The following is a 23008-nucleotide window of genomic DNA, read 5'->3' on the forward strand; positions in this document are numbered from 1 at the left end:
GAATAAAGGAGAGTCAGGATAACACTAAGGTTTAAGGCTGGGATAAGTGAGGATATTAGAACAGGAATCAGCTAGACAATTCTAGGATCTGCAAGGGTGGCTAAAGTATACTCCTTCTGTGTTCCTCCAACTCTCTATCATTCCCTAAGGAAATAATGCTGAAGACGTAATGTTTTTCACTTCTATCTTGTCTTTAAAATTAGCATCACAGACGTTAGGCTCAAATGATCGCGCTTGTGTGGACTTCTGCTATATCCATTGACAATGTTTATCTAGTTTGGTGCGTCAGAAGTGAGAAATCATTGCTATGTGAAATTGAAGTGTTTTATGTAATCTTGCTAGTAAAATTTAAAATTATTTGTCACTCAATTTTCCCTTCTCTCCTTTATCTTCAGCTGTAATTTTAAAATTCTTATTTCTTATTTACTTTATTGTAGTATAGTCCTAAAATATTTTCTAATCTCCACATACTGTATTTTATTTAATTAACTCATGTTTTTTTCCATATAGAATTAATACCTCAAATTTCAATTTCAGGACACCCCAAACAGAATGAAAAGGTTGATGTCACCTTTTAAATTTTTCTCTATTTCAGATTTGGTGTGAAGAAGAAGCCAATTTACATTAATGTCATAAGGGATCCTATTGAGAGGCTAGTTTCTTACTATTACTTTCTGAGATTTGGAGATGATTATAGACCAGGGTTAAGAAGACGAAAACAAGGGGACAAAAAGGTAATATTTTAGTTTTAGAATTTTTATAAAGATAATTGTTTATGAAATGCAATAAACAGTGAATGCTTTTAAAATTTATTAATGATTATAAATGTATTCCTTGCTTATTGTGGAAAATTTCAAAAGAGCCCAAAATTATGAAGAAGTAAAAATAAAACTACTTTGTAGTTGATGTTTTGGAGTATATATAATATTTTGTCCTTTTAAAAAATATTTGACTTGTGTTCTGGAGCTGAATATTTGTTTTATTATAGCCCTATTAATAATTTTCTATGAGATCACTATAATAACTCATTAATATGATACATTTGTGTACATAGTTTGGTTCTCTTAACCTTGATGATGGCAGTTTACGTTGATTTTTTTTTGCGGTACGCGGGCCTCTCACTGTTGTGGCTCTCCCGTTGCGGAGCACAGGCTCTGGACGCGCAGGCTCAGCGGCCATGGCTCACGGGCCCCTCCGCTCCGCGGCATGTGGGATCTTCCCGGACCGGGGCACGAACCCGTGTCCACTGCATCGGCAGGCGGACTCTCAACCACTGCGCCACCAGGGAAGCCCGTTTACGTTGATTTTTGTTCATCTGTTTAGGGACACTATTTTGTTAAAGCAGCTTATTTTTTCAGGCAAGATGAGAATAATAGCTTAACAGGGTTCTTACAATTTGAGTTGTCTTCTATTTAAGTGCGTCCTCCAGAGTAGCCCCAGACTTGTTTTTCTAAGAAACCAAACTGTGTCAATTTTCTGGTGGAATACCTTTACGGAGACCTCGTCGCTCACAGGATTGCCCAAGGCACAGGAGACGCAGTCTGACATAGCCTGAGACCTCCTTCTCCTGCCTCATTTTCGCCTCAGGCACCCAGTGCATCACTGGGTGCCTTACCTGAAATGTCACCGTCCTCCAGACTTATTACTTCATACTTTTTGCACACGTGTTGTTCCCTATGTTTACAATGTCTCTCCTTCAATCTGAAAACTCTTTGTTCACCTTTAAGATCCAGCTCAAATGTTACCTCTTTCATAAAGTCTTTTCTGGCAGTGAGCCGTGTCCCTTTCAAAGTTCCCAGAGCACTCCATTCAAATCGCTATTTTTTAAATATTTATTTTGTGGTACTTGAATTATTTGTTTACATATATGTCTTCTCCAAAAGGCTGTGAACGTCCTGAAGCAGGCGCTGTATTTCCTTCACCTTTGTCTCCTCCATATCTAGTACGAGTACGGTGCCTAGTTCATCTGTAAGCGTTCAGCAAATGGCTCAGTGAGGGAATTCTGCACCTTTTAAACCTAAAGTGTTGTGTAATGGTGATGCTAGATACTTGCTGTATTATAGTAATTAACACCCAACAATTAATTTTTTTCTAAGTTGGATGTGCCCTCTGTCACATGAGAAGGCAATGGTTCTTTTGTTTTATTTACCTGTTTATGTTTTCTAGAAATCGCTATTTCTTTCCTTAGTCTCAAGGCTTTAGACAGAAGGTACTGATCCAAACAGTACCCTTTTTTTCCAGCGTCCACTCATCTCTTAGTATTATATAATCTTCTAGAAAAAATATATATAATTATATTATTATGGAGTATCTGTAAAATTTTGTAAAATCTGTAATATAACCCTTTTGTGACCTAGTACTTCAAAATTTATTGTTAGTTATTTCTAAATTCACTTCAATGCTAACTACTTTCTTTTTTAATTTTAGCCCTATCATTTATACTAGCTCTTACTCAGTAATTGTTAGTATCCATCTCCCTTCTTCAACTAAAGGAATGTTAGTGTTGGTAAGGAAAAGATTCACAGTCACGTAGGTTCCTACATCTGTCATGTCACGTCAGCCCTGGATACCGTGGTTTTGTGGTTGCTATCCTATGTAGTTTAGGGAATTAGGTAACAATAATACTTAATATAACAACAATAATAGCTCACATCTATTGAGTGCTTCTTGTTTATCAAGCTCTGTTTTAAGTCACATATTATGTATTTTTTCAGGTGGCCTGTACAACAATTTTATGGGATAGTTGCTGTTGTTGTGTCCATTTTACAGATAAGGAAACTGGGGCACAGAAAGGTTAAGTACCTTGCCCAGTGTTATACTACCAGTAAATGGTGGTGCAGGAATTTAAACCCAAGCACTCCAATTCCAGAGCTCACAGTCTTAACCTCTCTATACCCTTGAAAAAGGAGGGAGGGAAAGCAACATGTCACTCGATATTTTTGTATGAGAGATGTTCCAAAGTTGTATATTCAATGCTCACAGAAAAACCTAGGCAGATATTTTAACGTAGTCTCCCTTTCATCTTTGAAAGCTTTAGGTAGGTATGCCCTCTCCAGCCTGGAGATTTAACCATTCTTCACCCTAATGATGATAGGTCTTGGTCTGTTTTTTTTATGTCATTATAAAATACATATTAATACACCTGTTTATTTAGATGTAATATTAGTAACATCAGCAAAATACTATTGTATTACCTTAATTCTCACGGGGACAGGGCCATCTTCAAATGCTTTATCAAAGTAAAGAATTACTTTGTTTTGTGATAGGCAAAATAGACCTTTTCAGTCTTGAAACATTGAAACACACGTTTTTAATAATTTGGTTTGTTTCTCATGACATAAATGTTGGTAACATTCTGGCACCTAATGAGTTAAATAAAGTTGTTATATTGCAAATAATTCCTTAATATCTTTAACTGGCAAGAGTTTTCTTTAATAAACTCATATCTGTAAAGTTGGTAAGACTTCGTGGCATATAGCACTTTGGAAGATGGCAGGGTATTTGAAGATAACAGGGATTAAAAAGTGGCTATGATGGCAAAGGCTAAGGCTGGAAATACCTTACAATGGCTTCATTTCCAGTTTCTGGTTTACACTGTCAATAATTTCAAAGCCATTTTAGTCATATGTATATGCCTGTGATAGCTTTCAGTTCATCTTGTAAGGAACATAAGATTTGTTTTATTTGGGAGATTTCAAATACTCTGTTTTTCAAACTTTATACCTAGAGTTTTGCATAATTTAATCTCTGTCCCAATACCTGGAAAATAGGGATATTTAGTAATCCAAAGGTCAGCATTCAAGAACTACAATATATAAATCAGTGGTTCTCAAACTTTTTAGTCTCAGAACTCCTTTTACTCTTTTTATTGAGGACCGCCAAGGAACTTTTATCTATGTGGGTTATATCTATTTCTGTTCATATTTACCAATATCAGTAAATTTGCCAATTGACTGAGAAACTTTTAAAATAGTAACTAATTTAATAGTAACAGTAGGAAACCATAATATGGTAACATAAATAATATATTTTAATGCAAATAACCATTTTCAGAAAAAGGTATAAATAGTGGCATTTTACATTTTTGCAAATTTTTAAAACACCTGATTTAATATAATATAGACAGCTGGATTTTCATATCTGCTGCTGAATCAGTCTATTTAATACATTCTTTTGGTGAAGTGTATGAAGAAAATTCAGCTTTACACAGATATGTAACTAGAAAAGGCAGTATTTTAATAGCCTTTTCAGAAAATTGTGGAAATTCTTCTTTAATATTACACTAAAACTTAACTAGTAGTAGTTTCTTAAAGTTATTGAAGTGTGGAATCTGAAACCATAGCAGTTAACCTTTTATGTTCTGCTGCATTAAAATCCACTGATATATTTTATACTTTGAATGGATTTTTTAACCAAGCATAATTTTTTAACCTCATGTATTGGTCATTTGGAACACATTAGTTCACTGAGTTACGTGGATCTTCCAAGTGTTGGCACATTTTATTATACAATATCAAAAATTCACATTCGTTAACGTCACCACTTATCTCATCAGAAAAGTCTGTAAGTATTGGGAACCTGTCAGGCTTATGGTGACAGATGAAGTAAAAATAAATTTAAATTTTTATATTTTTTAGTTTGAAAGCTTAGCTTTTATCACTGGCACCCACAGGATTTCTCCACCTTGACACTATTGTTGCTTTTGGCCAGAGAATTCCTTGTTGTGAGGGCTGCCTTACACATTATAGGACGTTTAGCAGCATCTCTGACTTCTACCTAGTAGCATCTCCCCTACACCCTCCAGGTGTGAGAACGAAGAAGGTCTCCAAACATTGCCAGATGTCACCTGGGGGTCAAAACAGCGCCAGCTGAGAACCGCTGGGCTACTAAGACTGTCAGTTGTTTTCTTTCAAGTGGCAGACCCACTTTGTTCATTTTGAGAAAACATTAACCAAATACCCAAGTTTGAATAGTCTGTCTCTCAGGCCTTCTTTCAGCATAGGCCTTCTTACAGCTTCCAAATAACTATACCTATAATTCTCATCACTCACGTTTTCTAAATATGTAAATATTTATCTTATGAATATTTCAGTTTTGTACTATCCTATAGGTTATTAATCATTTTTATTAATTATTGTTTTATTAGCAGAACACTAAGGGGGTTATACTTATGGAAAGAGTGTATAGTTACATGCTGTAAATAACAATCTAAAGGAGAATCAGTTTTTGCTTAAGAAGTACTCATTGATCTCAGAGATCACAATTCCTACCCCAATTTGCTTTTCGTATTTCTTACTCTAAATTAACTAGACTTATTGACAGCTGTAGGAATTATAATGAATTCAGAATATTATACCTAAAAATATGTATTAGTTTATAAAAGATATTAATGAGGTTAGAAGAATTCCATACTTAGCCACTACCTGATCCTACTACTGGCTTACAAAATACTGCTTCCGTAGTCCTTAGCAATTCATAATCCCCTGACTGTGGTTTGCTTATTGAACATGGATTTTACACAAAAGCATTTGAGAACTTATTACTGTTTGCTTAGAAAGTGTTTTATATGTACAATGCACCACAGGAGGGCTTCCCTGGAGGCGCAGTGGTTGAGAGTCCGCCGCCGATGCAGGGGACACGGGTTCGTGCCCCAGTCCAGAAAGATCCCACATGCCACAGAGCGGCTGGGCCCGTGGGCCATGGCCGCTGAGCCTGCGCGTCCAGAGCCTGTGCTCCGCAGCGGGAGAGGCCACAATGGTGAGAGGCCCACGTACTGCAAAAAAAAAAAAAAAAAAAAAAAAGCACCACAGGAAAGCAATATAATATCTTTGCAGTTCATATTTAAAGGTTTGATAACTCTTTGTTGTAGACCAGTTTCTCTATCTCAGTAAAAGGTACAATCCAGAGTCAGCCTTGACCTGTCATCTTCCCAGGCTTCTGATCGAACTACTATATATGTGGTTCAAAAGAGAGAAAATGGAAAGAAAAGTCCGTTGTAATGAAGTTGAAGAAAGAGATGATGAGTTCAAATTGGACATTATTTTTAGTCATGTATAAGCAGATGGAAACATCCACTAGAAATGTATTTGTGTATCAAGAAATAAATCTGAACTTAATCATAGATTTGGGAGTCATCAGCATTAGGTGGGAGTTGAAACAAGGGATTGAATGAAATTGCACTTGGGAGACATACAGAGTATGAAGACAGGACCAAACGAAAAAGGAAGAAGAAAAAAAGGGGGTGCAAATATGTAGCTCTGGGGAATGACAACATTTAAGGAGTAGGCAAAGGGAGGGAAGCACACCAAGAAGACTGAGGTTGGAGAATCAGAAGACAAACCTGGCGAGTCCTTGAAATGCATGGAAAAATCATTTCAATCACGAAGAGGTTAGTGAATTGAGAATTTAAAACTTTCCCTTAGACTTGTCAATGGGGAGGTCAGAGAAGGTGCTTATGTGGAATCCAAAGGGTTGAGGAGTAACCGTGAGAAGTTAAGACTGAGAGGAAAGACTACTCTTGAGATAGAAGTTTGGCTTTGAAGGGAGCAAAAAATATGAGAAATGTTTTACTAAAGGCAACAGATACTTGGGCATATTAATGTACCTGAAGAGAGCAAGGGGTTATGATGGAAAAACTGGAGAAAAATTGGTGAAGCAGGGTCTCAGAAGGGAGTGAGAAAGGGTATTTAAAGATAGGAGGAAATACTTTTTTACAGATAAGGGCAGTAGGGGCTGCAGATAAGCTTTTATCTAAGCAGGAATCAAGGGAGCTCACTCTCAGCTTCAGTTTTCTGTATAAAGTATGAAGCAAGGTCATTTGTAGAAAAGGGTTTGAATGTAAATATAATTGACATCACTATCAAGCATCAAATTTTGTTTATTTTAACCTACAATTCTAGGAATTTAAACTAATAATCTAAATAGTCTAAAGAATATTTTGATATTTCCTGCTTTTAAAAACATTTGTATGTAGTTCACAAAGAATTGCTCTTTCTAAGCATAGATGGTGTTTAAGTGAAAAAGCTGATCATAACTTTTTGTTTCTGTGGTGTACTGAACTGAGTTTTGTTTTTGCTTTTTATTTTAAGAAGAAATTTTATAAGAGTAAAACATGTATTTATAGAAAATTCTATTTCTGAAATGTGGTCAGAATGTTCAGGAGAAAGTGAATAGAAGTTAGCAAATGAGTGGGAAAGTTCTGGTGGGCAGCATTTGATTGACAATCATCTCCTGTGCTGTGAGTAGAGAAGCCCAAGGGCTGATGTCACTGTTGGAGTCAGTGGAGAAGTTCATCTTGATTAAGACGCCAGTGGATTGATTCATTGAGCTGTATGTGGTCAAGATGGTATTGAGTTTCGTTAACTTGATTTCACTCACTAGGAAATGCTTGGTTTACTTTATGCATCACATATTTATAAAGAAAAAGGAGGGACTTCCCTGGTGGCGCAGTGGTTAAGAATCTGCCTGCCAATGCAGGGAACAGGGGTTTGAGCCCTGGTCCAGGAAGGATGCTGCGGAGCAGCTAAGCCCGTGCACCACAACTACTGAGCCTGCGCTCTAGAGCCCGCAAGCCACAACTACTGAGCCCGTGTGCCACAACTTCTGAGCCCGTGTGCCACAACTTCTGAGCCCGTGTGCCACAACTACTGAAGCCCTTGCGCCTAGAGCCTGTGCTCTGCAACAAGAGAAGCCACCGCGATGAGAGAAGCCCGCCCACCGCAATGAAGAGTAGCCCCCGCTTGCTGCAACTAGAGAAGGCCCGCGTGCAGCAACGAAGACCCAATGCAGCCAAAAATAATAATAAATAAATAAAATAAAAAATAAAGTATGAAAAAAATTTTTAAAAAGATAGAAAAAGGAGAATTTCTGTTTTACATTAAGATCTAGCACAATCATGTATGTTCGCCAATTTTTGATTATTTGTATTTGTTTTTTTTTTCTTTACATCTTCCTTGCTATGGCCTGTCTTTGGGCTGTTTCTTTTAAGTTGATAGGAGTGAAACACCTTTGCCAAATGATAAGAAGGAACTACAAAGGAGGCAAAACCCAAACTATTTTTCCACTTTTATATTATCTAATAAAATGTTTGGTAGGTGAATTAGGGTAGATGCTTCTGAAACAAAGAAATTAAAATGCTTAGGTAGATTTTTTTCTGTCATACATAAAAACCTAAAGGTGAGGGGCCCAGGATTTTAGAGCAGCTTTGCTGCACACAGTCATTCAGGGAGCTGGGTTCCTGCCATATTGTTACTCTGCTACCCTTCAGGGGCTTGCCCTTATGTGCTCGGTTTAATTTGGGTCACCACGACATCTGTCTTCCAGCTCATGGGAAGGAGGGAAGTTAGAGGCCCACCAATTTCCTTTTAACCAAGTGACCCAGAACTTGCTCACATCACTTCTGCCCCCAGTCTCCTGGCAAGAACTTAGTCATATGGCCATACCTAACTGCAAGAGAGGCTAAACTCTATGACTGTGGAAGAAGGGAAGAACGGATTTTGGTGGTAACTCTTATACTGCCAGAGTAGGCTAGCAGATTTTAAACTACTGGCCAAAAATAAACTTGAAGATTATCTACAGATTTTGTTTGAAATACTAAAATACTTTTAGTATTTTAGAACACAGGAAGAAGGAGTTGGCTAACTAGAGAACTTGGGTCAAAATAGCCATCCTGCATGCTCATTCATTAACCAGTTTTAATTCCAATAGTGGATACTTAAATTTCCAAAATTTTCCGTATAGTGACTCTATGGGAACTTTTAATACTGCAGCCTCTTTCACTGTCCTATTTTCTTATTGGATTGGCCAAAAAATTCCTTTGGTTTTTAAGTAAAAATATTAGACACATTTTTCATTTTCACTGAGAACTTTATTGAACAACGTATTCACCATTTTGTTTCACTGCCTTCTGCCATTTTTCAGGCAACTTCATAATTCCATCTTCCCAAAACTTTTTAAAGAACCGTTCTAGGTGCCTTTTACAGTCTTCCAGGGAATTGAAATTTTTTGCATTAAGAGAATTTTGTAAAGACCGGAATAAATGGGAATCCAAAGGTGCAATGTGTGGTGAATATGGTGGATGAATCAGAACTTCCCAGCCAAGCTGTGACAGTTTTTTGCCTGGTCATCAAAGAAACATGTGGCCTTGCGGTATTCTGATGGAAGATTATGTGTCTTCTGTTGACTAATTCCAGACGCTTTTCTTCGAGCGCTGCTTTCAGTTGGTCTAATTGGGAGCAGTACTTGTTGGAATTAATTGTTTGGTGTTCCGAAAGGAGCTCATAATAAAGGACTCCCTTCCATCCCACCATATACACATCACCTTCTTTGGATGAAGACCGGCCTTTGGTGAGGTGGATGGTGGTTCATTTCACTTGCCCCACGAACTCTTCCGTTCCATATTATTGTACAGTATTCACTTTTCATCGCCCATCACAATTTGTTTTAAAAACAGAATATTTTTGTTACGTTTAAGTACCGAATAGCATGAGGAAATATAGTCAAGAAGGTTTTTTTCGCTTAACTTATGTGGAACCCTCACATCGAAGCGATTCACATAACCAAGCTGGTGCAAATGATTTTCAGCGCTTGATTTGGATATTTTGAATATGTCGGCTATCTCCCACGTGGTATAACCTTGATTGTTCTCAATTAATGTCTCGATTTGATCACTGTCAACTTCAACTGGTCTACCTGACCGTGGAGAACTGTCCAGCGAGAAATCTCCAGCATGAAACTTCGCAAACCACTTTGGACACATTCGATCAGTCACAGCACCTTCTCCATACACTGCACAAATCTTTTCTTTTTTGCGTTTCAGTTGCGTTTTTACCTTTCTTGAAATAATAAACCATAATATGCCGAAAATGTTGCTTTTTTCTTCCATCTTCAATATTAAAATGACTACACAAAAATTCACCAATTTTGATGTTTTTTAAAAATGCACGCTGATATGACAGCTGTCACAATACAATTTAACAAAATTGTTTCGAATGAAGTTAAAGACAACTAAGCACTACTAGAGCCATCTTACGGAAAAAAACGAACAAACCTTTTGGCCAACCCAACACATTTAAGCAAAATCTTTTTGTCTTTGAATCTTACACGCACACATACACACACACAGTGGTGGTACAGTTTATGAGTTCACTCACAATCACCTTAGTAATTCATTTCTTTTTCATCTGATACTCTATTCAGATGAAGGTATAATGAAGCAGAGCACCTCTTCTGAACTTCAGAAGCACTGTACTGTGATTTAGGATTTGTTTGAAACTGATTAGGCGTGAAATCAGAAACCTTCTGATATATCACCACTGGGTTTATTGGAACCTGAGATACGGTAGAGATAGATACATAGGTTGTTTTCTTTTTATGAGCTGCAAGGTGGCATAAATGATAGTAAAACCACTTTTTAGAAAGTGACTTAGACCAGCAAATCTAAATCAGACCATCTAGTAAATTTCAGACATACTGTAATGGCCATTGAAATGGGGTTGATTGTTAAGTGTAAACTGAGATGTTTTCACTTAAAAAAATAGATTGATATGGATGTGTGTGTGTGTGTGTGTGTGTGTGTGTGTGTGTGTATACATTGGGGGCTGGGGGAGAAATCCTAAGAGAATTTGAGAGAACTCTAAGGAACTGTCAAAATGCTTCATGAAAAAATTTTACTGCCCCTGTCTTCATCTCAACTAGAATTGTACCTTTAATGCTCATGCAAAATCTCCAAAGTGCAGTCTTTCCAGCCATTTACAAATATTGATTATGCAAACATTTGGTATAACAATGTATTGTATGCTATGGAGGACACAATGATTGTGCAAACAGTTGGTATAGCAAGATATTGTATGCTGTGGAGGACACAAATGCATACTATACTGCATGATCCCTCCAATAAGTGTTTTCTATAGTTCAGGAGAGAACATAATACAATTTTTTTCCCAAAGTACATGGAGCAAGTTCTTTAAATAAAGATGTATATATAAATAACATACTTGGATCCTAAGAGCTGGCTATTACAAGGCAGTATTTAATTCATTTATATGAGTTAAAAAAAAATGAGTGACTTTAGGCCAGAGTAGTCATTGGAAAGATAGTCTTCATGTAAACTAGATTGGTGGAGGGAAGCACTTTCAGAGGAAGAAAATGTAGTCAGCAAAATATATGGATTTGCAGGTACATATGACATGCTTGAGAAACTGTAAAACAGGTTAATCTGGTAAAGATGGAAGTTATACATGGAGATAAGGCTAGACTTGCACACTGAGGTCAGATTATGAAGCATTCTTTAAAGCCAGGATAAAGAGTTTGTATTTCTCTTTTTAAAAAGATATTGGAAGCTATTGAAGTTTTCTGAGTAGAGGATGTTAGAAGTGACTACTTAGACTAACCTGGTAGTCTAAGAGCAGATTGAAGGAAGGGAGGGAAGGGAGCCCAATTAGGAAGTGATTGTAAGAATGGAGACATGACATGGCAAGATCCTGATGGAAGATTGGGGAAAAAAAAAGATGCATTGGAAAGACATTACCTCAAGGATGTTAAGTGAGGGAGAGGAAAAATAAAGAAATGTGCTGAGATCTTGAGTCTGAATTACAAGGGGCAATGTCATCCTATTGCCAGAAATATTGAATATGAGCTAATACTGGAAATTCAAATGAAAAGGCATACTAGGTATCAGAAGATAGGTAAGAGGTGATGGATCTGGGGGTACAAATTTGGAAACTTTTGCCTAGAAATTATAAATGAAGCCAAGGAAGTGTGAATAAGCTAAGGAAGGGAGTGGGTAAAGAGAAGACAGCTGAGTTTCCATGCTTGGTAGAAGGACCAAAACATGCCTTAAAAGAAGATAGTGATAGTACATTCAGAAAGGTACAGAGAACCAACAAAAAGCCAAAAAGGGGAGTGTTCAAAGAAGTAGACAACGCTGTGGAGGTCAGGGAGAACAAGAACCAACAAAACATTGTATTTGACTATTAGGGAGGAGAGGTGGGGAGAGAAAGACAGACGTAGACACATCCCATTTATTGAGTGCCTACAGTGAACCACTCTTTGTGGTAGATTCTTTTAGATCCATGATTTTATTTCTTCCTCAAAGTAAGATTATGTCCTCCTTTTTCCTATGAGGAAACTAACACAGATCTGGGTTCAAGATTCAAACCCAAGTCATAAATCTTTTTCCTATATCATGGTGAAGGTCATCTGTAAAAGAAATGGGCAAATCAATTGTGGTCTGCAGTTTGCTGTTGCCTCTTAAATGTTGCCAGAATAAAGATAATTATTCCACTATACCTCTAGCCATAGTCAGACCTAAGGGTTTGGGGTCCTATTCTTACTAGATTTTTGGTTGAAAGGGACCTTTGAATTTATCTGATTTTATAGATTAGAAAGTGAGGTTTGGAGGCCATAAAGACTTACTCAAGATAGAGTCACACATGGTTCTAGAAACTCAGGAGTCTGGACTCTGGATGCGTTCTCTTTCTACTTTTACATACCCCCTCTTCTCAGAAATAACAGGTGGTATTTATAGATGTCTACTCCAACAGCCTGAGCTCTTAAGTTTGTTCTCTGGCATCTTAATATCATTTCAAATAGATAACGCCTACTGTAAAAATGCCTGTGACAGACAGTAAGTACTAAAGAAAATGAAGTTGATTTAATTTTAGATCCATAACCTGTGAGTCTCCTGCCCTTTTAATTAATTTAGTCAGATGCATTTGGAGAGGATGGCATGCAAGTCATAAGTGTCCAGGGTCACTTTTGCTTTGTACAATGATTTTTTTGTTTGTTTTAATGAGAAAAGGGGAAAAGACTTAAGTGTAGTCCTACTTTATATTCTTTTCAAATAATTGTTTCACAAAGAGTATCTTTAACCTTGTTTTTATTTAACTTACTTCGGTAAGGGGATAGAAAATATAAATACACAAACTCAACATAAACCAGTACTTAATTTCAAGGATAAGTTGTTATCTGGGGGATGTTCCATTCATATAGTAGAAGAATTCTTATAAACACTGGTATAAAACAACGATGTGAGAACAACCCATGTTTGACTTTGCTCAGTATCTCAAGTATGTTTTTGTAACCTATCACTTTAATTCACTACTCGTCCCATCCACTGCCATTTATTTAATAACTTACCACATTAAGATACTTGGTAGGTGAGGCTCGGGTTTATGGCTCACATGTGCTGCTTTGTCTTTTTTCCAGACCTTTGATGAATGTGTAGCTGAGGGCGGCTCAGACTGTGCTCCGGAGAAGCTCTGGCTTCAAATCCCATTCTTCTGTGGCCACAGCTCGGAATGCTGGTAGGGAGATAAAGCTAGCTTCAATCAGTAATCTATCTATTATCTCTATAATCTGTATTTCACAAGGGTGAGTGTGTTAGTCAAGGACTAGGTGTAAGGAAGTTCGTGAAAGACCAGACCAAAAATAACATGTAATTAAGTAATACCTAGTTTTTAGTTACCTTTAAGTGCATTAAAAAGATTCTTCATGTAAAACATGCTTGCAATGATTTCTCAGATGCTGGTTTTTAATTCTTTTTTGTTTTTGGTGTTATGTGTCTTGCTATGTTCTAGCAGTGGTCTTAATTAGAGGTCAGGGTTCCTTTCATAAACCTCATTTTCTCCTAAGCTTATTGTTTGAGCCATCCATTTTAGATCAAGAAGAGGCTTAGTGGGTAAATTATTCACCTGGATTTACTGTTAAACTGATTTGACTTTGAGAGAAGCCAAGGTAAAATAAAGATATTTTATCTTTAATAGAGTTTATTTCCTCAGAATGTGCTGAGTTTTCAGTTTAAAAAAATAATGGTACGCATTAGTTCTAATCAATCATTTTAATAGGAAAAGTAGAAAAAAACAGGAACACATTCAAAGTTAGTAGCTTCCTTAAAACCATGAGCGATATAAGGAATGCCTTCTGTTCTTTCCATCATTATTTGAGATATAGTATTAGATTACTGAGAACCTTAAGGCCCTACTCAGTAGATTGTATCAACGCATAATACAATTGACCCTTTGAACAGCACAGCTTTGAACTTCGCGGGTCCACTGAAATGCAGATTTTTTTAAATAAAGATGTACTACAGTACTACATGATCCGTGGTTGGCTGAATCCTCGGATGTGGAGCTGGGGATATGGCGGGCTGACTGTAAAGTTATATGCAGATTTTCAAGTGGGGAATGGGGGATCGGGTCTGGTTGGAACCCCTAAACGCTCGTGTTGTTCAAAGGTCAACTGTAATAATGTAAGAATTGGAAGCTTAGAAAGTATGTCTTCTCAATTTTTAATCATTTCCTTACAACAGGGATCAGTAGATTACAACCCGGACACCAAATTTGGCCCATCACCTGTTTTTATAAATAGTTTTATTGGAAGACAACCACATCTATTTATTTACTTAGTGTCTGTAGCTGTTTTCACACTGCAAGAGCAGGGTTAAGTAACCAAGTGACCGAGACCATATGACCTGCAGACCCATCTCCGGCTTTACTCTCTGGCTCTTTAGAGGAAAGGTTGCCTCCCCTACCTTAGAGCAATAGAGAGTATATCTCTCCATTGGGCATTACTGAGGAGATTTTAATCACACTTCTTTAGTATGCCTCCTCGATTCATAGAACTGGGAGGCACTTGAGAAATCTGGGAGGCACCTGAGAAATCAACTCGTTTGCTTCCCCAGCTTCCCACCACCCGTGCCAGCTTTTTAATGGCTGAGAAAACAAGCTCAGAAAGGCGAAGTCATCAGCTCAATATCACACTGCTTAAAGGCAGAGCTTGGCATTAGGGTTAGGGAATGTCAGTGCTAAAAAGAACCCAAAGGCATAGTTTATTTAGGGCCAAACCTCTATTAACAGCCGTTAGCTAAAAACATGAAAAATAAAAAGATTCTTAGCAGAGCCATTTCTTATCCTATTTCTGTTTTTAAGAAATATCAGAAAAACCTAAACTCATAAATTAAATGAAGATAATCGCTACACAAAATTGCTTAGACCTTCCTAGAGAGCTCTTAAAATGAACGAAGTTTAGAGTACAGTTGACCCTGGAACAAGCTGGGGGTTAATCCCGGTATAATTTATAGTTGGTCCTTTGTATCCACGGTTCCTTCGATCTGCAGATTCAACCAACCATGGTCCATGTAGTGTTGTAGTATCTACTATTGAAAGGTATTTGTGCAGGTCAAACCCATGTTGTTCAAGGGACAACTGTAGTTAACAAAAATTAAATGCACTCATACTAGATCAGATGGGAGGATATGTATACACATTTCTTAACTGTTCAAATTAAGTGTCCTCTACTAAAATCTGGGTTAGCCCTGCGTAGTTGAGCAGGAACTGGGGGCAGAGGCAAAGGAAATTAGAAACAGGTGTGCCTCCCAAAGGACATTAATAAAAGGGCATTAAGGCTTTGGATGGACATGTGTTTATCTGTTTTTTCCATAATATACAGTGTCAAAGGCATCAAAAGTATTTAGCAGATTTCACAATCAATTTTTTTATTCCTTTTTTTTGGTTTTAGGAATGTAGGAAGCAGGTGGGCTATGGATCAAGCCAAATATAACCTAGTTAATGAGTACTTTCTGGTGGGAGTTACTGAAGAGCTTGAAGATTTTATCATGTTATTGGAGGCAGCTTTGCCCCGGTTCTTCAGGGGTGCTACAGAGCTCTATCGTACAGGTATATAAGGATGGGTTTCTTTTTCAAGCTGTCCTTAACTTTGTTTGCCACTTGCAAAATATGTGTGATTTGAAGTTTGTTGAATAAAACTCCAGAAAGGCAAGTATATTGTCTGTTTCTATTCACCATTTTCAATACAAAAACAGTACATGGCACACAGATGGTATTCATTAAATATTTGTTTAATGAATAAACATGCACGAGATTATAATTAAAAGGCATTGTAGGTATAATGGAAAGATACAAACTACAGGGCCAGCCTTAGAAATGTGTGATATTCAGTAGTGCCAGCCATACATTCCACCCTTTAGACATGTCTAGTGCTATTTAGGTAGGGGTAGGATGGAGAGACTGAGTCACATTGGTAATGATCCTGTGCTATGTCACAGTGCTCCTAAAAGAATGCTTCAGCAGCTGTGACAGTATTACATATCTGAAAGTGACCGTGCTGGTCCAATCTAATTCTGATTTTTTTTTTCTGTTCTTTGGTAAGATACAATCAGAGGAACTCTTCCTGGAGTATGCATGTGCCCTAGCTTTTAACACATAGATATAGAGAATAGGTTATGAGAAATCAGCACTAAGTTTGAAAATAGGTATTTTATCATGTCTTTAAAAACAAACTAGTCAGAGCACCAAGCATTTGAGAATACAGCATGTAAGGTGACAGCCTACACGTTACCAAGTGGCCATTCTTACTTTTTTTTAAAATAAATTTATTTATTTTTGGCTGCATTGGGTGTTCGTTGCTGTGCGCGGGCTTTCTCTAGTTGCGGAGAGCGGTGGCTGCTCTTCGTTGTGGTGCACGGGCTTCTCATTGAAGTGGCTTCTCTTGTTGCGGAGCACGGGCTCTAGATGCGTGGGCTTCAGTAATTGTGGAGCATGGGCTTAGTTGCTCTGCAGCATGTGGGATCTTCCCGGACCAGGGCTCAAACCCATGTCCCCTCCATTGGCAGGCGGATTCCCAACCGCTGCGCCACCAGGGACGTCCACGATTCTTACTTTTATTATTTGACATCTCATTAAGTCTTTAACAAGGGTAAGGATTTGCATTACAAAGGAATAAATCACAGTTCTAGTATGATTAGGGCACTGTTTTTGCCTGAATGATATTAAGACAAAACAATTATGCTCTTCCATGTGTCATACTAACTTAAACAGTCTCTTCAAATAAACAGGCATTGATCTTTTGTGTGTTCTCAGAATTTATTTACCTTTTCTCTTTTTCCTTTGTAAGTAGGAAAGAAATCTCATCTTAGGAAAACCACAGAGAAGAAACTCCCTACTAAACAAACCATTGCAAAACTACAGCAATCTGACATTTGGAAAATGGAGAATGAGTTCTATGAGTTTGCACTAGAGCAGTTCCAATTCATCAGAGCCCACGCTGTACGAGAAAAAGATGGAGACCTCTACATCCTTGCACAGAACTTTTTCTATGAAAAGATTTACCCTAAATCGAACTGAGTACAAAGTGTGGCAGTTAGATTCTTGAACTACAACTTTGACCCTGTCTTCACCTTAGTTCTCAGCTCCACAACTTGGATTGCTGATGGGTGTGTAAGATAATTTGTATTGAACTGAGTTAGGATACAGACAGTGACGTCAAGGAAGTAGATTCTGGCTGACATGTCAGTGGTCTAGGAAGTTTAAGTTTCAGCCTTTTTTTTTTTTTTCTGGTTAAGTTTTGGTGGGAGTTATAACCTCCTGCCTGAACAAAACCTACACATCACCTAAAATAAACACATAGCAGGTCTAATTGAAGGCTAAATAATGAAATACAATTTCAGAAAAAGTTCTGATACTCTTTTTGATAAAGCATTTTTTTTCAACTAACCATGAATGAAGATGAATCCATTTGCTACTTCCACCTTCACCTGGAGGTTTGGGTTATACGCCTCTACTGGATAGTGTTATTAACTGTTTGGCGGTGTGTACTTTGTTTCTGTGAATCACGTCCCATGAAATTTACTGAAATGTTTGATCACGTTTGCTAAGACTGTATCTGCTGTAGTTGGAACTGCCCATATTTATGTAGGTCATTTTAATTTTCTTAAAAAAATGATGATTAGTGTTAAAAATCAATTTAAACCATTATTAATACTGTAAAAAGAATCAAAGCAGTATTTCTCATTCCTGTCTCCCCAGTATCTAAGATTGGGGAAACACTTCAAAGAATGTTGACATTGCCTGAAGTTTTGGTTAAGGCTTCCACACATTAATATCAAAAAAGTAAGTTTAGTATTTGTTTCTCCATGGGTTATTTGTAAAGGTGTAAACTGAGGTATTGGTGAATCCATATTATAACTCCATTTAGTGAGCTGTGGTAATGGGTAGGATTTTTCCTACTTCTTCTGTACTTTTACTTGTAGACTATTTTTACTAAGGTGCTTTATAATGTGTTTTAAAGCATTGCATTTACGAAAAAAATTGGAAAATGCTGTAAATATTGCATATTTTATGTATTTGGACCAAAAGATTATAAGTAATTAGACAAAAAGTGGTTTTGCACCAATTTTATTATGTCAGGTAAAACCATCAGACCTACTGTTCTTGTATTTTTCATTTAACTTTACTGTTAAGACATCACTGCAGTGAACTTCAATAACCTTTCAATTTTGAGACACAGTACATTATTCATAATTGGGGGCAGTAGTTATAGTGGAAAGAGTACTGGATGAGGAGTCAGAAAACTTGATTTCTTGTCCTGGCTCTGCCACTTACCAGCTGTGTGATCTTGGGCAAGTCACTTAATTGCTCTCTGCCTCAGTTTCCTCATCCTGCAGTGAGGATGATAATACCTGTCCTACCTACCTCACAGGGGTGTTGTGAGGATTAAATGAGATGGCATGTGAAAGCACTTTGAAACTGTAAGGCGCTATGTAAACGTAAGGTATTATGGAAACATCTTTAACATATAGTTTCATACCATTCATTTTTTAACAAAGAAGGAGAAGAGTCCACCTATAAGCTGGTTGAAAAAACAGTTAATCTCTTGATATAAATTTCTGTCTAATAAATCTCTTCTCAGTGTTTTATCTTCCCTGTTTCAACAACTATTGAAATATTGAAACACCTGTGAACTCTTACAGTTTCCTGAGCAGCTGCTTGAGTTCAGGAGGTTCCCTGTTTGAAAAAAGATTTCATTAGCTGACTCAGGGCAAGGGAAAATTTGCTCTTCAAATTTGGAAGATTTTTTCTGTTTTTATTTTACATTACCGTTCAGAAAGCGTAGCTATTTTATACCTCTGGTTTTTAAGGTATACTTTGCAGAGTTTGATCTCCCCGTGCATTCTTTACCTTCTTCCACTTCTTAGAGTAGCAGAGATAAAGAATTTTAGAAACATTTTCTACAAGGATAATCTTTAATATGTTCAGTTTAAATAAATATCCCCGAACAAGGCCTCACCAAACTATGTAAGCATTTTAGTCAGGTGGCTTTAAAGGTTATTAATTGCATAGAAGGAGGAGGGAGCGCTACTTATCAAAAGACATTTATAGACAAATTTAAAGAAAAGCTGAAGGAAGTTGACAGAAAGAGTCATTGTAGCACCCTTTCCCCCCAATAATAGGACAATATTAAGGGAATATCAACAGGCATACTTTTCTTACTTGGCTTTCTTTTTGGTGTATTTAATACCTTTTATAGGTATTTGTGGAGAATATATACAAATGATTTCCTTGCCCGAAGTAAAGCACCACCTCAGGATGGGGCATCTGACATTTGTCTGCTAAGGAACCCTAGTATGCAGGTTACTCTTGGAGTCCAGCTAAAATCCCCTTGAGGTGCATCAGCTCTTTTAGGTAACTAGAGTAGCACATAGTGCACTAGATCTGGGGTCAGTGAACTTTTCCTATAAAGGTTCAGAGAGTAAATACTATTTTAGGCTTTGCACACCATTGGTCTCCATCACAACTACTCAACTCTGCCATACTAGTACAAAAGCAGTCATAGACAACACATAAATGAATGAGCATGGCTGTGTCCCAATAAAACTTTATTACTGAAACAGGTGACATGCCAGATATGGACCATGAGTTGTACTTTACAAACCCCTGTAACAGATTATTATTTATGGAGAAATCACTTTTGAATCTGTACTCTAGTGGCCTAAAAGAGTTTATATACTTCCAAAAACTAACTTCTATCCAAAGAACAGCTTTCTGATTCAGGCAGTCTCTCCCACGGTTTCATAAACTTTTACGACTTCGATTGTTTCCAGGTGGGCGTGTTTTCTTTCCCGGTTTAACAGTTCAGAATAGGGGCATTTATGCTATCATCTTTTAGAGTGGGTTAAAAGTATCCTTCCTGGAGACTGAGGAAGGGTTAGATTTAATTCCATGTGGTCCAGTACAGTCCTAGGAATCTGACAAGTGCAGAGTCCTTATAATACCTAACTTTATAATCAAATAAATAGAACCACTGAGACAATAATGTATTTTTTTAAAGTGGCAAATGTGGTTTTCTTTTTTCAGCCTTTGTGCTTTTTCAGTATTTTGAACATAGGGAAAATTTTTTTTTATATAATACAAAAGCAAATTAACCACTTTGAATTTTAAAAGATAATGTTATATGTGTATGTGTACATATATATATCTATATATGTTTATTTCCTAAAAGAGGAAAAAGTACCTTTTTGTTCAACTTGTATCAACTCCTATTTTCTAATTGCTGTGAAATGGCAACTGTTGATAAATTATTGTGACTGTTTTAAAATGTAATGGGGAGGATATATTTTGATTTTACCCAACTTTAATCTGTAAAGTATCACTTAAATATATCTGATAGCAACACTTAAAATATTGCATGGGGATTACTTTTCTATCATCCATACGCATTTGTGCAACTTTGAACATATTGGGTGATTCTGAATTCCTGATGATTGGATTTAAATTACTGAAAATCAGAGAAAAACTTACTGACTTCTAAACTTTGCATTTTATTTTTTATTCTTAAAATTCAATTAATGCCTATAATTTGAAGTCCACTGTTGCTCTTTCTCAATATTATGTCCTATCAGAGATTCCTAAAATTGTTTGTGCCATCAGTGATTTACAAACAGTATTTTGATATTGCAGATGATTTGCTCATTGTATTTGCATAGTTAGAAAGAAGATAGTTTGTAGACAATGATTCTCTTTTTCTAATAAAATGAAATAAAAATTCTAAAAGCTCTAAAGAATTTAACTAAAGGCTGGTTCCCAAATGCATAGCTGGTATTTTAATTTACATTCAAATTCTACATAGAGAACATCTGTGTAAACCATCTCTGGGTTTTCCCATTGATCATTCTCAAACACACCTACGGTCCTAGAATCCTTTATTATGAGAAGCACCCGGTATTGTAACCTTTTATGAAGTTTGTCTTTAAGAGGCCCAGGTGCTTCTACTTCATGAGTTGACAATTTGACTCTTCATAAATTAGTGCTATTTGCTTTGAGAGGAAGCAAGGCAATTGCTGTTAAATTTTTGCATCCCTTTATGCTATGCAAAGCTGCTGGATGATGCCAACTAAACTGCTGCTCAGGCAGCCTTTTGAGGGAAAAAGCAACCCTGTTTCAGATGCACTGCCAATTCAGCTCCTCTGGAGTGGAGCTCGCTTTCTGATTTCCTGGAGTGGGAATTTTAAAGAATGAAATGGGCGATCAGTTAGATTTATTCTACAGTTTAAGTTCATGGAGCTTTGTGACCTTTCCAGTACTATTTATAAAAGGACCCTGATGGTGATGATCTCTTTAAAACACATCACTGGTAAGCCTATGGTTTAGACACACTGGTGCTGTCTTATTTTTCAGACAGCTTCTTTAGCTTTCTATTGAGAGTCAGGTGTATGAGCATCTCTAAAGCAGTGTCAAATGGAATTTTGACAAACATGGATTGTATATTTTGACTTTTATTTTATAAGTACACAGACAGCTGAAGAGTGCCTTTTTTCCTCACAATCCATGTTGGAAGATGCTCACTCCTTTCTGTGTCTCTGCTTTCTCTTCTCTCCCCTTCCCCTGTTCAGTTGATTCATTTATGCAATACTGTTTCCAACTTGAAACCATTTTGTCACATCTGTTGGAGAGATAATCACTCCTTTTCCTTAACATTCTGCCAGCTTTCTGTTGTTGAAGTGTTTCAATTGATTACCTGATGCAAAAGCTATAAAATAAACACTCAGTGGGAAGGGCAAAAATGGTTTGGTGTCCTGTTTTAATATTTTCTTCCGCAGCCTTGACGCTGAAGGATGTTTTCCAAGTGGACTCAGTGTTCAGCGTCATCAACTTAACCCTCAGATATCACTGCCACCAGAAAGGTACGCATCATCACTGGTCTGTCGTGGTTTTCTGGCATATTTGTGACTTGCAGACTGACAGGCCTTTGCTGCTTTTTGCTTTGTACTTCACCATTGGCAGTGAAATTTCAGATAGAAGATTTACAAGGTATACTTAGGATATACTCTTAATTAGAATTAAAAAGGAAATGAGGAAAGGGCTATCAACTTAGAATAAAAAGGAAATTGGAAAGAAAAAAGTTAATCTGATTAACATTTATTGCACAGTTTAGACACGTCCATAATATTTCTTTGAGAATACACATTTCTGATAATTATGCTTTTCACCCTTAAAGGAGAAACTCTCAATTAACATAGATTTCCAGTCCTCAGCCACTGACTCATTGTTCTAAGCAAGCATCGTATGATATTGGGTTGAATAAAATACCAGTTCAGTGGTACAGTGTCTAAACAGGGAATTTGGTCTGTACCCACAGAGGCAGAACAGAGAGCACGGATTTGAGAGTCAAATGGACCTGCATTTAGCAGTGTGACTTCAGTCAGTGGAGAGAACAGTATCCTTGTAAAGGTTGGACAAGGTAGATGCAAAGTGCTGGCCCAGGGTAGACTAATAACTGGTAGCTTTTATAGGCTGGGTTAGACTATTGTCAGGAAGGTGACCTGCCCTTCTGACCCTGCTGAATACTGGTTGTCACTTTAGAGAAGATGTTTTTATAAATATTTTTGAATACCACTGAATTTTACTTTTTTTTTTTTTTTTGGCGGTACGCGGGCCTCTCACTGCTGTGGCTCACCCGTTGCGGAGCATAGGCTCCGAACACGCAGGCTCAGCGGCCACGGCTCACGGGCCCAGCCGCTCCGCGGCATGTGGGATCTTCCCAGATCGGGGCACGAACCTGTGTCCCCTGCATCGGCAGGCGGACTCCCAACCACTGCGCCACCAGGGAAGCCCTGGATTTCTTGATAATATATTTAGTTCGTAAGACCTGTGAGGGGGAAGCAAAAGGAAAAATGTCCAAAGATTTTTTTTTTTTCCTTTCACCTGTTTCATTC

The 23008-nt window shown here is 37.3% G+C and overlaps 1 protein-coding gene across 2 annotated transcripts in view; it reads left to right on the forward strand.

Moving 5' to 3' along the window:
• The window catches only part of HS2ST1 (heparan sulfate 2-O-sulfotransferase 1), a 186647-nt gene extending 165780 nt beyond the window's left edge, over window positions 1-20867 (forward strand). Inside the window, exons 4-7 of one of the 2 annotated variants that reach the window (XM_067726790.1) lie at window positions 596-734; window positions 13207-13304; window positions 15517-15674; window positions 16912-20867. In XM_067726790.1, the coding sequence (XP_067582891.1) occupies window positions 596-734; window positions 13207-13304; window positions 15517-15674; window positions 16912-17141 (625 nt within the window). In that variant the 3' untranslated portion in view covers window positions 17142-20867. The remainder of the gene's footprint in view (window positions 1-595; window positions 735-13206; window positions 13305-15516; window positions 15675-16911) is intronic. The other variant, XM_067726791.1, reaches the window with a different exon arrangement.
• The last annotated feature ends 2141 nt before the right edge of the window (window positions 20868-23008 follow it).

Source organism: Pseudorca crassidens, chromosome 2 (assembly GCF_039906515.1).
Source record: "Pseudorca crassidens isolate mPseCra1 chromosome 2, mPseCra1.hap1, whole genome shotgun sequence".
Lineage (NCBI taxonomy): Eukaryota > Metazoa > Chordata > Mammalia > Artiodactyla > Delphinidae > Pseudorca > Pseudorca crassidens.